Source organism: Coloeus monedula (assembly GCF_965178545.1).
Source record: "Coloeus monedula genome assembly, chromosome: 15".
Taxonomy (NCBI): Eukaryota; Metazoa; Chordata; class Aves; order Passeriformes; family Corvidae; genus Coloeus; species Coloeus monedula.
In genome coordinates this window covers 16,646,039-16,662,176 of record NC_138795.1, presented here as the reverse complement: position 1 = coordinate 16,662,176, position 16,138 = coordinate 16,646,039, and the positions used below count along the sequence as shown (strand labels likewise).

The 16,138-nt window shown below is 54.0% G+C and overlaps 1 protein-coding gene across 1 annotated transcript; it reads right to left on the bottom strand.

Moving 5' to 3' along the window:
• Window positions 1-891: 891 nt before the first annotated feature.
• On the bottom strand, window positions 892-10,658 carry LOC309578483 (protocadherin alpha-6-like; the record flags this gene model as incomplete). The annotated part of the gene is given in 3 exon segments (XM_082291165.1): window positions 892-995; window positions 998-1,092; window positions 8,167-10,658. Coding segments are annotated over 3 exon segments (2,691 nt in total).
• Between the last annotated feature and the right edge of the window lie 5,480 nt (window positions 10,659-16,138).

Genomic DNA, 16,138 nt, shown 5'->3' with positions numbered 1-16,138 from the left:
AGCAGAACCTCTGCTGCTGACATTTCATGTCTTGTAATGCTTCAGCTATGTCAGATGGAAGTGTGGCAGACCTGGGAGAAAAACTCTTTCTAAAGGTGATACTGGAGCAACTCTACATGGTGATGCCATTGATGTCATGCTCTGAGAAAAAGACCGAATTGTCGGTGAGAGCACCAGTGTAACACATGACAGGGACCATGTTATTTGAGACTTGGCTGGGAATGGTGGTTCTTTCATTTTTGGCATTGTTACTTTGTTTCTTCGTTACAGAAGAGATTTCCAGAGCTTTTGAAGCGATGTTGCCATTGATGTAAATTTTGAAAAAACATCAAAACGGGCCCATGTATTTCATGCTATTTCTAAGGCCAGGAACACAAATCCACAATCTCAGGCATAGGGGCAGCAAGAAAAGGAAAAAAAAAGTCTTGCTTGTCACACCTTCCTTGTGCCATATTCCTCTGGCCCTACATTTTATGCTACCAGTTAAAGCAACATGATAACGTGGAAAAAGATCACGGAAATACGTAAATGTTAGCCACACCTTCTCCACTTTCTTAATGAGTCTGGTAGAAAGAATATAGTGAACTTTTGTCCATGAAATACAGTTGTCACCTTGTATCAGATCTTCTCGTGAGCAGAATTAGAGAAGGATAAGAATTTTTCATAAGAAAGCAGACTAAAACCAGCACGGTCAGCAGTCAATAAGGCAATAAGGCAATACACAGTGCCTGGGGGACTGCAAACATCACAACCTACATTTTTTCGATCCTTGAGCAAGTTTGGGTGGAAATGCTACACACCAGAAGGCAAGACTGTTTCGAAAGCTGACCCCTTGGGGCACCTCTCATTGCAATCGGCAGTGATTCCACTCTAGGACAGAACAATTCACACCTAGAGCAGCAAACTGCAGCTGCGGACCATAACTGCTCCGGGCTGCCGCAATAATTCTATATTCCCCCTAAGGGCGGATGCAAAAGGTGCCACTGATATCCTTAAGCACCCGTCAAGCACTCATCGCTCTCGGGCCGTGGGAACTGAGCCTGGATTCCCGCAGTGCCTGCACACGTGGCGGGACAGAAGGGTTGGGTACGGGTGAGAAACGAGCAAGCGAACGCCACTGACCGTGTCCAGGAGAGCGGAGGGCTCCGGCTGCGTGTCCTTGGCCGCGGGGCCGGGCGGCGGCGGAGGGAAGTTGGGGCTGAAAACCATGAGGTCGCTCTTGCCCGCGCCGTCCGCCACGCACAGGCTCCGGCTGTGGCGCTGCGAGTACGACCAGCTGCCCACTTCGCTGGCGCACACGAGCGTCGTGGGCCCGGGCCCCGACAGCACGGCCGCCCGCGGCGCCCAGCGCGACGCCCCGTACAGCACCACGGCCAGCAGGAACAGGCTCGACACCGCGCAGATGGCCACCACCAGCCACACGTTCGTCGCCGCACTCGCCGCACCAGCGCCCATCTCCGCGCCCGCCGCCGAGCGCGACGACGACGACGATCCCGCGGCCGCGGCCAGCGCCGCCTCGGCGGCCTCCACCAGCGACACGCTGAGCGTGGCCGTGGCCGAGCGCGCCGGCTCGCCGTGGTCGCGCACCACGATCAGCAGCCTCTGGCGAGGGCCGTCCGCCTCCTCCAGCGCCCGCGCCGTGCTCACCTCGCCGCTGTAGAGCCCCACGCGGAACGGGCCCTTGCCCCGCGGCTCCCACAGCTCGTAGCGCAGCCACGCGTTGTAGCCCGAGTCGGCGTCCACGGCGCGGATCTTCGCCACCACCTGCCCCGCCGGCGCCCCCCACGCCGCCCACGCCCACAGCGTGCCCGACACCGACACCGAGCCCGCCGCCGCCGCCGCCGCCTCGCCCGCCACGCCGCCCGCCTCCGGCGCCGAGCCCGCAGGCGGCAGCAGCGCCGGCGCGTTGTCGTTCTCGTCCAGCACGAACAGCTGCACCGTGGCGTTGCCGCACAGCGGCGGCTCGCCCGCGTCCACCGCACGCACCTCGAACTGCAGCACCTGCAGCTCCTCGTAGTCCAAGGGCTGCAGCGCCCACAGACGCCCGCTCTCCGCGTCCACCGACACGTAGCTCGACGCCGGACGCCACCCGCCGCCCACGCCGCCCTCCCACACCGAGTAGCTCACGCGCCCGTTGCCCGCCTCGTCCGGGTCCCGCGCCCACAGCCGCGCCAGCTCCGCGCCCGCCGCGTTGTTCTCCCGCGCCAGCACCGTGTACACGGCCTGCGCGAACGCCGGCGCGTTGTCGTTCACGTCCGACACCGCCACCCGCAGCCCGCGCCTGCCGCGCAGCGCCGGCGCCCCGCCGTCCTCCGCACGCACCTCCACCTCGTACTCCGACACCCGCTCCCGGTCCAGCGCCTCGCGCAGCACCAGCGAGTACGAGCCCGCGAACGTCGCCTCCAGACCGAACGGCGACGCCGGCCACACCCAGCACCGCACGCGACCGTTCGCCCCCGAGTCCCGGTCCGACACGCTCAGCAGGGCCACCACCGTCCCCACCGACGCGTCCTCCGGCACCGGCACCGACAGCGACGTCACCCACACCTCCGGCGCGTTGTCATTCACGTCCAGCACTTCCAGTACTAATTTGCAGTGGCCCGACAGCGGGGGCGTACCCTTATCTATCGCTTCTATTTGTATCTCATATGATCGGATGTCTTCATAGTCCAGGGGGCCTGTGAGACGGATCTCGCCCGTCTTCGCATTTAAAAGAAAAATTTTTAATCCCTGTTCAGGAAAAATATTGCTTGCACTAAACATCAATTCACCATTGCTTCCCAAATCTGGATCCGTGGCGTTCACCCGCGCCACAAGCGTCCCTTCCTCCGTGCTCTCCGGCAGCTGCACTTTATACACTGACTGGTTGAACTGGGGCGCGTTGTCGTTTGCATCCAGCACCGAGATCACCAACTCCATGGTGCCCGTCAGAGACGGCCGGCCCCCGTCACTCGCCGTCAGCACCAACCGGTGAACGGGAATCGTCTCGCGGTCTAGAGGTTTGGTGAGTACCAGAAACAGGGATTCTCGGTATTCCTGACTCCGCTGCAAATCCAGAGAGAAGTGCTCGCTGGGGCTGAGTGTGTAGGAGAGCTGCGCGTTCGCTCCGATATCCGCATCCGACGCGCCCTCCAGCGGGAAACGAGACCCCGGCATTGCAGATAATTCCGCGATGCTGAGGTTTTTTCGGGCGGCGGGGAAGATGGGGGCATTGTCGTTGATGTCGGTGACCTCCAGCTGCACATGGAAGACGCGCAGCGGCCGCTCCACCAGCACCTCCAGCCGCAGCGCGCACGGCGCGCTCTTGCCGCACAGCTCCTCCCGGTCGAGCCGCGAGCTCACCAGCAGCGCGCCGCTCGCCCCGCTCACCTCCACGCTCGCCCGCCGGCCCTGCGCCACCAGCCGCAGCCGCCGCGCCTCCGCCTCGCCCGCCTCCAGGCCCAGGTCCTGCGCCAGACGGCCCACCACCGTGCCGGCCTTGGCTTCCTCCGGCACCGAGTACCGCACCTGCCCGCCCGACAGCGCCCAGGCCGCCTGCAGCACCAGCACCCGCACCACCGCACAACAACGCTCCCCCATCGCCGCCGCCTGTGCCGCCTGTGCCGCCTGTGCCGCTGTGGCTGCCGGCCCCGGCACGGGCCCCGCACGGCTCCCCGCCGCCGCCCGGACGCACCGGCTCTGCTGCCCGGCCCGCGCCGCCCCCCCGCGCTCACAGCCGGGCTCTCCGCCGCACCGGGGCGGAGCCGCCCAGACGCCGTTCCTGAGCCTGCAGCGACACCGTGCGCTGCTCCGCCGCCTCACACGCTCCGCCACAGCGCCCGCGCCTCCGCTCCGTCATGCCCATCTCCTCTGCCGTCTCTTCCAAAAGTGCTCCTTTTTTATTTTATCCTTTGGGCTTTTTTTCACTGCTCTCTTCTGTATCCCTTCTGGTATCTCGCCAGTCGCCTCCGGCGCCGCGCGGTAAACAAAAGAATTCGGATCCACCAACTCTTAATTACGTGGCATCAACGCCGGAGCACTGGATTCTAATCCAGGCGGAGGCTGGTGGGAACCAGCTCCGGTCGGGAGTTAGAGGCATCCTCGGTGAGTAATCCCGTTTTTAAATTTCTTCTCTTCGGCATTTTCCATTCTTAATCACCTCCTTCTGTCATTTCTTCCTAGCATCTTCTTTCTGGTTTTCTTTCTCTTCTTCCTTTCCTTTTTTCCCTCCTTTATCCCCTTCCTCCCTTTTTGTGGAGAGTAGAAGTGTCAGTGACATGCCAGTAAACTCAATTACAGTTTCTCCCTTGCTCTCTATCTACTGCTTTCTTGCTTGCTTCCAATTTTCTTCCATTTCCATCCTCTCTTCATTTTTCCCTTACCAAGAAGGGAGTAATCTTACCATGTCTATGACGTTCTCGACTTGGTGTAGGGAGATATTCTTTGGCAAAGGCTCTCCTTCCTCTTCCCTTCTGCCCTCCATCTCTTCCGAGAAGTAAAAATCTTCCTGCTTTCCTCCTGTCCATGCACTTACAACTTCCCCATTTTCCAGGATAAAGGCCACACTTTTCAGCATCCAGTACTCTCAAGGATGCAACAATAACACAGCCAGGCAATCACACGCCAAAGAACAGCTCCTGTGTATCAGAACAGGTTCCACCACTCTCTGACACAAAAGCTGAAGCCACAGCTACTGAGACATCTGTGCAAGCAAGCCTGAAAGAGTCCAAACAACTCAGGGGAGTTTCTCCTTCAGGAACTCAAAGCTATCACAGCCCAGCACGACAGTGCTCCATAAAGACTTTAAAAAGCGTGGGGCAACCACTGGTCCTGAGCACTCTTCATGTATCTCGATGCTTCCTGACTCGTTTTCTACCTGTCAGGTTTATGCCTTCCCTTTAAGGCACGAATGCACTGCCACAACAACACACCCACATCCTCAGTATCTACGAGCATTGCTCCCCACAGAAAACCTCCCAACCATTCGCAGGATGCGCCTGTCACACAGTCAAACAAAATGCACCGAGGTAACACCACGGCATTGGCACTAAGAACATCCCCGTGACTCCCAACACAGCCACTCCCTGAGGTGGACTGTGGTCCCTCCTCCATTCCCAGTGGCTGCCACCCACCCAGCTATGCCTGGAAGCTGCAGGGAAAGTACGAAAGCAGACAATGATGCTTTGTTTGTCCCATAGGATCAACATTGTGATGATTCAACATAACGATGACACAAGTGAAGAGAAGCTGAAGAACACCTGTCAAACACATCCACTTCAGGTGAGTGACTTACCTGTGGCATGACTAGTTCCTTCTTCACAAAAGAAACATCCTCAGGGACGGAAATTGCTTTAAAGGGATATTTGCCCTTAACATTATCAGTATTTCTGGGGAAGCTGGACATTAAAAAAATAACTCAAGTTCTGCAAAAACCCAACAGGGTGCAGTGCCCATTATGTATTTCTATGAAAATGGCAGATGGAAGCAAACCTGTAAACTACAGACAGTTCTCTCAAACTCTCATCTGAGTTCAGGCAGAAAAGGGACTCCCAACACCAGTGGGAAACCACTCAGCATCTGACACCTGACAGCTGCCAAAATCAGCAGTCTGCGTTTCATCCAACATTACCAACACTTTGCCAATATGACAGGGAAAAAAGCAAAACAAATAAAGAAAACACTGCAAAAATTTAAAGGTTGGGCAGGTCTGATTAGAGAGGAGAAAAGAAAAACAAAATGTTCCAATCCACTTTATTGAAATGCAAGTTAAGGCAACATCTTGAATACAAGACCAATCCTTCCCCTCTCTAGCAAGGCTAAGAGCAAAGGCAACCAATGAAACGTTCACAGAAAGCACGGCAGCATGATCCAAATTTCAAAAAGCTTCTCTTTGACCAACAACATTCCACATCAAACCCAAGTAATTAAAGGCACACAGGGCAGATGTCTCCACCAGCAGCAATACCAGAAAGAACAACACTGCCCTAAGATACACAGAACCAGTGGGTGTCCTGAGAGGATCCCAGGAGAGCAGCACTGTGTGGTGGGACCCTCCTCGTGATACTCCACTGTAATCATCTGTCTTACACCCTGCAAACTGGGATCTCCACTATTAAGCAGACATTCTCCATTTCGTCCGCAATGATGTATTCAAACCCTCCGCTTCCCCCATGCCTGGCACAAAGAATATGATGTAGAGTGCTGCAAATCCATTCTGTGACTCTTGGACTCTTCCCACATGCCAGGATGCTTTGTGTCTTTTCAGTAATTTCAAATACAAATCGAGTTCTTAAAGGTTTTGTGATTAGAGTCATGAACAGTTCTCATCCCAGTCCCCACAGATCTCCTCCTTCAAGAGCTCACACCAAGAGATGAAGCACAAGTGCACTCAAAATGACAACTGGGTGGGAGAATTTCTACCACAGAAAACCAGACCTGGGCTGCTCTGTAGATGAGGATGTTTGGTGTGTACAATCCAGACACCAGAAGGAGCCGTGTGTGATAACAGCACACACCATCTCTACCCACCCTGACTCTGCAAGAGCACAGGAAGGGGAAGAAAAGCTCAACAAGATTACAGCCACCCCCTCAACTGCCATGAAAATCGTGTCTGAAGAGGAGCACAGACCCACCATGGCAAGAGCTGTGGAAGCTGGTATAAACGCCCTACAATACACATGGAAAGCAGTTTGAAGTGCTACCCTCCCACAACAACACTCCCAAAGCAGCAGCAGCAGCAAAAACCTTCAGGAGTCTGAATGTTACCAACTCTTATCCAGCACATTCCACATGTCAGGCCAGTGGCAGCACAAGGGACTGTCTCTGATGGGAGATATTCATAACCTCAAAGGACTCTGTGGCCATTTCAATAGCACATATACTCTCAAGATCCAGAAGGCCTCCAACTTCACACCCTTGGAACTTGGGAAAGGATCCTGGGCAGAAACACTCTGTGCCCATCCTGGCTCCTGCTTTCCTCTAAGTATCCTCCATTCCCCAGTCCAAAACAGTTATTCTCCAGAAAAGGACATCATTTCCATTCCTCTCCTCTTACAACATGACCCATTCTCTTAAAAATTATTCCAGGTTCCCTCAGACAAGTCCTCCCAGTGCTCAAGGTCACCATTCACATCAGGACATAGCCGGACCCTACTCAGTGTCACTGCCACATTCACCTCTGTGACAAGGCACAATTTGCTTCCCCTACCTCAGCAATCAATTCGACTTCTGCTTACCCTTCCCAGCAATGAGAGCACTGTAAAACCCACACAGGTGGCATCACATACATGGTCTGGCACACTCTGCAGCTGCACCTTGAGCTCTGGCAGTGTTACAGATCTGACACCAATATTTTCTATACAGGACTGCTCTCATGGCAATGGACACTGATGTCTTGCTGAGAGAGACCAAACAACGTGGTGATGAGCACACCAATACAACGGATATTTACTGTGGAGAAAAAATTGGTAGTAGGATTTTTTTGTCGTTGTTGTTTAGAAGAGGAATTGCAAAGGAATTGTAAAGGTGTTCCAAATGTAAATATTGAAAAAACATGTCAACAAAACGTCAGGGTCCATCAAGCCACCTCTCCAGCCAGGAATGCAAGTTAACAACTGCAGCTAACAAAATCTGGGCGCGAAACAAAACATGAAAAGACCACAAAGCCTTCCCAGTTTTAATAATGACGTGGGAACACAAGTCCAGCTGGTCACCTTGCCTCACATCGCTTGTAGAGGACACATGGCAGAACATGAGGGCACAGAAGAAACCACATGTGATACCACCACAGTCAGCAAAGGCAATGAGGAGGTACACAGCACTTGGGGGACTGTCACCGTCACAGCCTGTCCTGCACGGCTTCAGCAAGCTCGGGTGGAAAATCTACACAACCAGCAAGCAGGAGCGTTGTCTCCAAAACGGAAACCTCCAGGCATCACAGGACAGCTCCCATGGCAACCAGCAGTGATTTCATTCTAGGCCGGAACAATTCACATCCACACCAGCAAATCTCAGGGGTCTACACAAAGAGGTTACCGCACTACCCTTACCCTGCAAGGACCAGGCAGCAGACACAAAGGTGCAATGAACTCACTTAAGCACCCATCGCCCTCAGGCCGAGAAGGCGGAGCCCGGCTAATAGCAGAGCCAGGTTAGGAAATGAGAGAGAAGGGGCAAAGGGAAAGAGACAGAGTAGAGGCGAGCAAGGCGGTGCCACTGACCGTGTCCAGGAGAGCGGAGGGCTCCGGCTGCGTGTCCTTGGCCGCGGGGCCGGGCGGCGGCGGAGGGAAGTTGGGGCTGAAAACCATGAGGTCGCTCTTGCCCGCGCCGTCCGCCACGCACAGGCTCCGGCTGTGGCGCTGCGAGTACGACCAGCTGCCCACTTCGCTGGCGCACACGAGCGTCGTGGGCCCGGGCCCCGACAGCACGGCCGCCCGCGGCGCCCAGCGCGACGCCCCGTACAGCACCACGGCCAGCAGGAACAGGCTCGACACCGCGCAGATGGCCACCACCAGCCACACGTTCGTCGCCGCACTCGCCGCACCAGCGCCCATCTCCGCGCCCGCCGCCGAGCGCGACGACGACGACGACGATCCCGCGGCCGCGGCCAGCGCCGCCTCGGCGGCCTCCACCAGCGACACGCTGAGCGTGGCCGTGGCCGAGCGCGCCGGCTCGCCGTGGTCGCGCACCACGATCAGCAGCCTCTGGCGAGGGCCGTCCGCCTCCTCCAGCGCCCGCGCCGTGCTCACCTCGCCGCTGTAGAGCCCCACGCGGAACGGGCCCTTGCCCCGCGGCTCCCACAGCTCGTAGCGCAGCCACGCGTTGTAGCCCGAGTCGGCGTCCACGGCGCGGATCTTCGCCACCACCTGCCCCGCCGGCGCCCCCCACGCCGCCCACGCCCACAGCGTGCCCGACACCGACACCGAGCCCGCCGCCGCCGCCGCCGCCTCGGCCGCCACGCCGCCCGCCTCCGGCGCCGAGCCCGCAGGCGGCAGCAGCGCCGGCGCGTTGTCGTTCTCGTCCAGCACGAACAGCTGCACCGTGGCGTTGCCGCACAGCGGCGGCTCGCCCGCGTCCACCGCACGCACCTCGAACTGCAGCACCTGCAGCTCCTCGTAGTCCAAGGGCTGCAGCGCCCACAGACGCCCGCTCTCCGCGTCCACCGACACGTAGCTCGACGCCGGACGCCACCCGCCGCCCACGCCGCCCTCCCACACCGAGTAGCTCACGCGCCCGTTGCCCGCCTCGTCCGGGTCCCGCGCCCACAGCCGCGCCAGCTCCGCGCCCGCCGCGTTGTTCTCCCGCGCCAGCACCGTGTACACGGCCTGCGCGAACGCCGGCGCGTTGTCGTTCACGTCCGACACCGCCACCCGCAGCCCGCGCCTGCCGCGCAGCGCCGGCGCCCCGCCGTCCTCCGCACGCACCTCCACCTCGTACTCCGACACCCGCTCCCGGTCCAGCGCCTCGCGCAGCACCAGCGAGTACGAGCCCGCGAACGTCGCCTCCAGACCGAACGGCGACGCCGGCCACACCCAGCACCGCACGCGACCGTTCGCCCCCGAGTCCCGGTCCGACACGCTCAGCAGGGCCACCACCGTCCCCACCGACGCGTCCTCCGGCACCGGCACCGACAGCGACGTCACCCACACCTCGGGCGCGTTGTCGTTCACGTCCAGCACCTCCACCAGCACCTTGCAGTGACCCGAAAGTGGAGGGTTTCCTTGATCTGTAGCATCCACTTGCAGGCGATAAAGACCAACCTCTTCAAAGTCTAAATCATTCCTCAGACGAATCTCTCCACTCTTTCCGTCAATCCCGAAAACGTCTCTTCTGTCCTGAGGGAACAGGATCTCCAGGGAATATGAGATATTCCTGTTTGTCCCTTCATCTAAATCTGTGGCATTTAGTTTGATGACTAATGTGCCACGCTCTGTATTTTCAGGCAGCTGCACTTTATACACTGACTGGTTGAACTGGGGCGCGTTGTCGTTTGCATCCAGCACCGAGATCACCAGCTCCATGGTGCCCGTCAGAGACGGCCGGCCCCCATCACTCGCCGTCAGCACCAACCGGTGAACGGGAATCGTCTCGCGGTCCAGAGATTTCCTGAGCACCAGAAATAAGGATTCACCGTCCTCCTCTGTTTTTTGCAAATCCAGAGAGAAGTGCTCGCTGGCACTGAGTGTATAGGAGAGCTGCGCGTTCGCTCCGATATCCGCATCCGACGCGCCCTCCAGCGGGAAACGAGACCCCGGCATTGCAGATAATTCCGCGATGCTGAGGTTTTTCCGGGCGGCGGGGAAGATGGGGGCATTGTCGTTGATGTCGGTGATCTCCAGCTGCACATGGAAGACGCGCAGCGGCCGCTCCACCAGCACCTCCAGCCGCAGCGCGCACGGCGCGCTCTTGCCGCACAGCTCCTCCCGGTCGAGCCGCGAGCTCACCAGCAGCGCGCCGCTCGCCCCGCTCACCTCCACGCTCGCCCGCCGGCCCTGCGCCACCAGCCGCAGCCGCCGCGCCTCCGCCTCGCCCGCCTCCAGGCCCAGGTCCTGCGCCAGACGGCCCACCACCGTGCCGGCCTTGGCTTCCTCCGGCACCGAGTACCGCACCTGCCCGCCCGACAGCGCCCAGGCCGCCTGCAGCACCAGCACCCGCACCACCGCACAACAACGCTCCCCCATCGCCGCCTGTGCCGCCTGTGCCGCTGTGGCTGCCGGCCCCGGCACGGGCCCCGCACGGCTCCCCGCCGCCGCCCGGACGCACCGGCTCTGCTGCCCGGCCCGCGCCGCCCCCCCGCGCTCACAGCCGGGCTCTCCGCCGCACCGGGGCGGAGCCGCCCAGACGCCGTTCCTGAGCCTGCAGCGACACCGTGCGCTGCTCCGCCGCCTCACACGCTCCGCCACAGCGCCCGCGCCTCCGCTCCGTCATGCCCATCTCCTCCTCTCTCTCTCTCTGTGTATCTCTCTCCTTATTATTGCAACGTGCTTCCTCACATTCATTTTCTTCTTTATTCCACTTTTTTTCATGTCTTCTTTTATCTTTCTTTTGTCTTTCAGTTCTGTATTTTTAATCGTTTCTTTTAATTTCTCTTTTTTACCTTTTTCTTTCTTTTTACACTGTTTTTGGCCTTTCCATATCTTTGTTCTTTCTTGTTTTACTTCCTTCTTCTCTTCTTTCTCTATTTTCTTCCTGCCCTGTCAATTTTTACTGTCCTTTCCGTTTTATTTCCATCCGTCTCTTTTATAACTCTGCTGCCAAGTTGCCGGTGACCTCCGATGCCGTGATCGATGAAATCAACGTTGGAGCCATGAGCTCTAATTACCGGGCATCATCTCTTTCGCCTGGGACAGTGGACAGTGGAGAGGCCACCAGAGACCAACTTCGCTCAGCATTAGGAGACAACGTCGGTGTATCCTGGTAATCTCCTTGACATACCCCCTCTTGATTTCTCCCCTTTGTCACCTTCCTTCCTTTATGGATTTCTTCTTTTTTTTTCTTCCTCTCTCTCTTTCCTACCCCCTCCCACGTTTCTGTGTACAGAGATTGCTGTATGCTAGTAAACTCCCTTAATGTTCCATCTTTCCTTTTTTCTTTTTCTCTCCATTGCTTTTTCATTCTTTCATTGTTTTATTTTCTTTTCCCTTTTTCTTCTCTTTTCCTTGTCTTTCCCTCACTGCCCCTTCTTCCTTCCTTGCCTATTCTCTATCTCTTTTAATACAGTATTTTCTACAGGACTACATCATTCTCACCAGGAAGTGCAGACATACCCTTACACAAAACCTCTCATTCCTATTCCTCATCCCTTGTCATTGAGGCTTGCACAGGGTTCCTCAATACCAGGGATACAGAGGTCTTTGACTCCAGAGAGCATGTAGAGAAAAGGTTGGTGCATGCTTATCATCTCCTCCGTCATTCCTTCTTTCCTTTTTTTCCCTCATTCTTCCTTGCTTGATTTTTCACTTGCAGGGATTCCTTCTTCTCCTTTCTCTTCCTTTCTCTCCTCCTTTACTTACCTTTCTTTTCTTTCTCTTCCTTTTTCTTTCATGCCTCACACCACCCTCCTTGATTCCTCTTCTCTTCAGCATCCATACGTTTTTTCCCCTTTACCAAAATGTTTTCTAAACAAAATGATTTCTAAATGTCTACATCACCCTCTTCATTTATCAGAGACCTGCCCTTTGATAAGAGTGCTCCTGGGGGCCTTACATGCCTCCTGTAAGGAAACTTCCTCCAGAAAAAGTGAAGTAAATAGACTGTCCCTGCACCTCCTCTCCCCTTCCCTCCCCGTCGGGAAGAAAGCCACACTCCTCAGACTCCAGTCCCCTCCTGGACCAGCAAATAACACAGGAAGGCAATAATATGGCAAAGAACAGCTGTACTACACCAGAAAAGAATACACCTCCCTTGGAACAGGAAGACCAATCCCTAAGAACTTTGACATCAGTGCAAACATGCTCCAATAAGCCCAAACAATCCATCAAAGTCTCTCACTTGGGAACTCAGATGCATCACAGCCCAGCACACCAATCTGCCACGAACACTGAAAAAGCACAGTGCAACCACCGTTCCTATGAATTCTTCATGTATTTCAATGCAGTGCTATTCTTCCTGCCTCGTATTCCACCTGCTTGATAAATGACAAGCTCTTGCTTCTCCTTTCAGGCAGATAACTTCTGCCAGAACAACACAGCAAGAACTTCCATGCTCAGGGGCATTGGTCCACAAGGAATACCTCTCACTCAATAGCACGATCCACCCAGAAATACATGCGAACTTAAACCCATGGCATTTCCCCTGAGAACATGCTCTCCACTCCCAAAACATCTATTTTGAGAAAGACATCAGAGGCCAACCTCCATCTGTGCTTGCTGCCAACTGCTCAAACCATGCTGGAATAAGCAAGAAAGAAATGCGAGCAGACTGTGATGCTTTGTTGGTCCAATCTAGGAATTACAGCATACTTCAAGTTGGAAGGAAGCCACAAGGAGTGTCGAGTTCCAACTCCCAATCCAGACACATCCGGTCGGTCCAAGATGAAGATACCACAACCAAATAGGAATAAAGGTACAGCTGTCTCTCAGACTCCTCTTCTTTAGCAAGAAGCAATTTTACTTTACTTTAGCAAGAAGCAGCACTGCTTGCTTCTTCAGGAAAGAAATATTTTCAGAGAAGGGAAACTGTTGCTAACACTAACAGAGACTACCGGGAACAATGGACAGAAAACAAATCATGCACATTCTAGAAAAGCCTTGAAATCATTGGGCAAAGCACAGTGCTCCCATATGCACTTCTGTCATGGGGGAAGCAGGGGGGACACCATAAAGCTAAGGAAGGACATTGTCTCAACATCAACCTCAGCTCAGGGGCATGGAAAAGTCATCCTACACACTGATGGAAAATTACTGGAATGTTGGCAACCAGACAGGTGCTACAACTCAGTATCTCATATTATCTGATGTTACCAACACATTGCTAACATGAGAGATAGAAAAGACTGCGAGGGTTTGGTAAGAAGAGAGAAGAAAGCCAAATAATCCAATTCCACTGTATTGAAACACATGAAGGAAACAACGGGGCATAAGGATATGCAGAACTTTTGGAGAGCTGGAGAAATCCCAGGTATTTGCAATGTCTGTGGAGCCTCTTCTTGGCATTTTCTACTAGAATCCTCTGTCTCACACCCTGAGAAATGACAACTCTACCTAAGCACACACTCCCCAGTCCTTCACCAAAGACACAGTCTTGTGTTCTACAAATCATCTCCCTCAGGCAAGACCCTTCCCTGCTAAAGGTCACCCTCATCATTACACATGCCCAGGCCATACCTTGTGCCACTTGCAGAATCTCTTCCACAATACCACAAAACCTTCTATAAGAGTGTCCTAGGTCTTTGCACATCCTCACCTTCCCTTACAATTGGCACAAAGAACATACGGAAGGATATGAAGCCCCTCACTGCCTGCCAGATTCTTCTTGTCTCCATACACTTCATGGTTTATGCCTTTTCAGCAATCTCTGGTGGAAACACCACTGGACATAAAAACTGAGTTCTTAAGAGCTTTGTGACATAAAGGCATGACAGTTCTCACCCCATCCACATGGATTTTGAAGTTCGAGCAAATGAGAGCAAATGCCAAAGCACAAGTGCACCTCTATTATCAACTGGATGGGAGAACTTGTGCCACAGAGAACCAGAGCTGGGGTGCTCTGCAGGGTTTTGTGTGTACATCACAGACATCAGAATGAGCCACCTGTGACAACAGGACATGTAACTTCTACCAAGGGTAAATTTTCAAGTGCACAGGTATGGGAAGTTGAATGCACAAAAATGACATCCACAGCATCATGTGCCCTTAAAAAATTAGCCTGAGGAGGACCAAGGAACCATCATGGAAAGATCAATGGCTGTGGAAGATACTATAGATGCCCACCACTATACAAGGATAGGACGTTGAAGTGCTATCTTCCTAGAAAATGTTGTCCAAAATAGGAATCAAAAAGTTCTTTGGGAAATAGGCAGCAGCCTGCATGCCACACCCATTTTACTGATGCCTTGTCTACCTCAGGCAGGCAGCAGCACCAGGGACTGGCCCTGGTGGAAAATATTCATAACCTCAAAGGACATGATGGGCATTAAACTACCATGGAATTAACTCAATACCCACAAGGCCTTCAACTCCGTACCTTTAGGAGCCCAGGAATGGATCTTAGGAAGGAAAACTGTGCCCATCCTGCCTCATAATTTTCTTTAGGCATCCTCCGTTCCCACTCTGGGACGTGTTCTCAAGACAGGAACGTCATCTCATATTCTTGTCTTCTTATGACATGGCCCATGGTCTTCCCAAGGATTTCCAGTTCCCACAGACTGGAAGGTCCCACTTCATATTATGACATGATCAGGGCCTACTCAGTGCCACTGCCATGTTCACCTCACAACCTTCTCTGGGTTCCCCGATCTCAGATGGAAACATTACCCACTTTGGAGAATACTATTTAGAGAGGTGATGTCAGGACAACTCTAAAGGCAATGGCCACTGACTGCATGCTGTGAAATACCAACCCAAATGCTGAAAAATTCATCAGTGCCAACAATGATACCTACAGCACAGGAAAATGTGGTGTTGGGTATGGGTTGAATTTTTGGGGTTGTGGGGTTTTTTCTTTGGAAAAGAGGATTTCCAGGGGTTCTTTAAGGTTGTGGCTGTTGATGCAAATATTAACATAACATGAAAACAGGACAGTGTATGGTCATGCCATCTCACTGGACAATCCACCTGCAATCCACTTCAGAAAGGCAAGACAAGATAAACAAAACATATACTTCAGGTCACGGTCCTCTGCCTACATACTTGCTACTGGTAAGTAGAGTAAAAACATACTTGGAGAAAGAACATAGGAAAAGTGTTCAAGCACTTCCCTGATTTCATAATGACTGTGGTGAGCCAACCAATTACACCACGAGGAGAGAGAACAGTGAAGTCACAGCTGTCATCTTGCGTGACATCCCTCATGGAGGAGAGTCAAAGAGGAGGACAGAGTTCTTCATAAGAAACCACATTAAATAACAGCATGATCAGCAGGCAGCAACAGTAACAGCACAGTAAATAGTACCTAGAGGACTGTCTCATGACATGGTCCGTGGTATTCCCAAGGACCTCCAATTCCATCAGACAAATCTCACTTCTCAAGGTCAGCCTTAGTATCAGAAATGGCCAGGGCCTGCAGTGCCACAGCCACACTCACCTCTGCAACATGTCACTGTCTCCTTTACCTCCACAGGGCTCACTGCAGCTTTTGCAGACCATTGCCAGCAATGAGAGCACCATAAAAAAAAAATACAGATGGTATCATACAGACCATGTCCAGCACTCTACTCTTTCTAAAGGTGATGTCAGAATAACTCCAAATGGCAATGGCATTGATTTCACGTCGTGATAGAAGAACTCAATCATTGAAAAGCACCCCAGTGTAAAGGATTCTATTGTTTCTGTAGGAGAATCCATGTTTCAGGTTTTGTTATCAGGGATTTTGATGCTTGCTTGCTTGGTTGAGTTTATTCTTTATTGGTAACTTTCCAGGGCTTTTCAAAGACATGGCTCCTCATACCAAAAATATCATAACAAGCCAGTGTATGGCTCCTCATACAAGTATGCCAAAAATA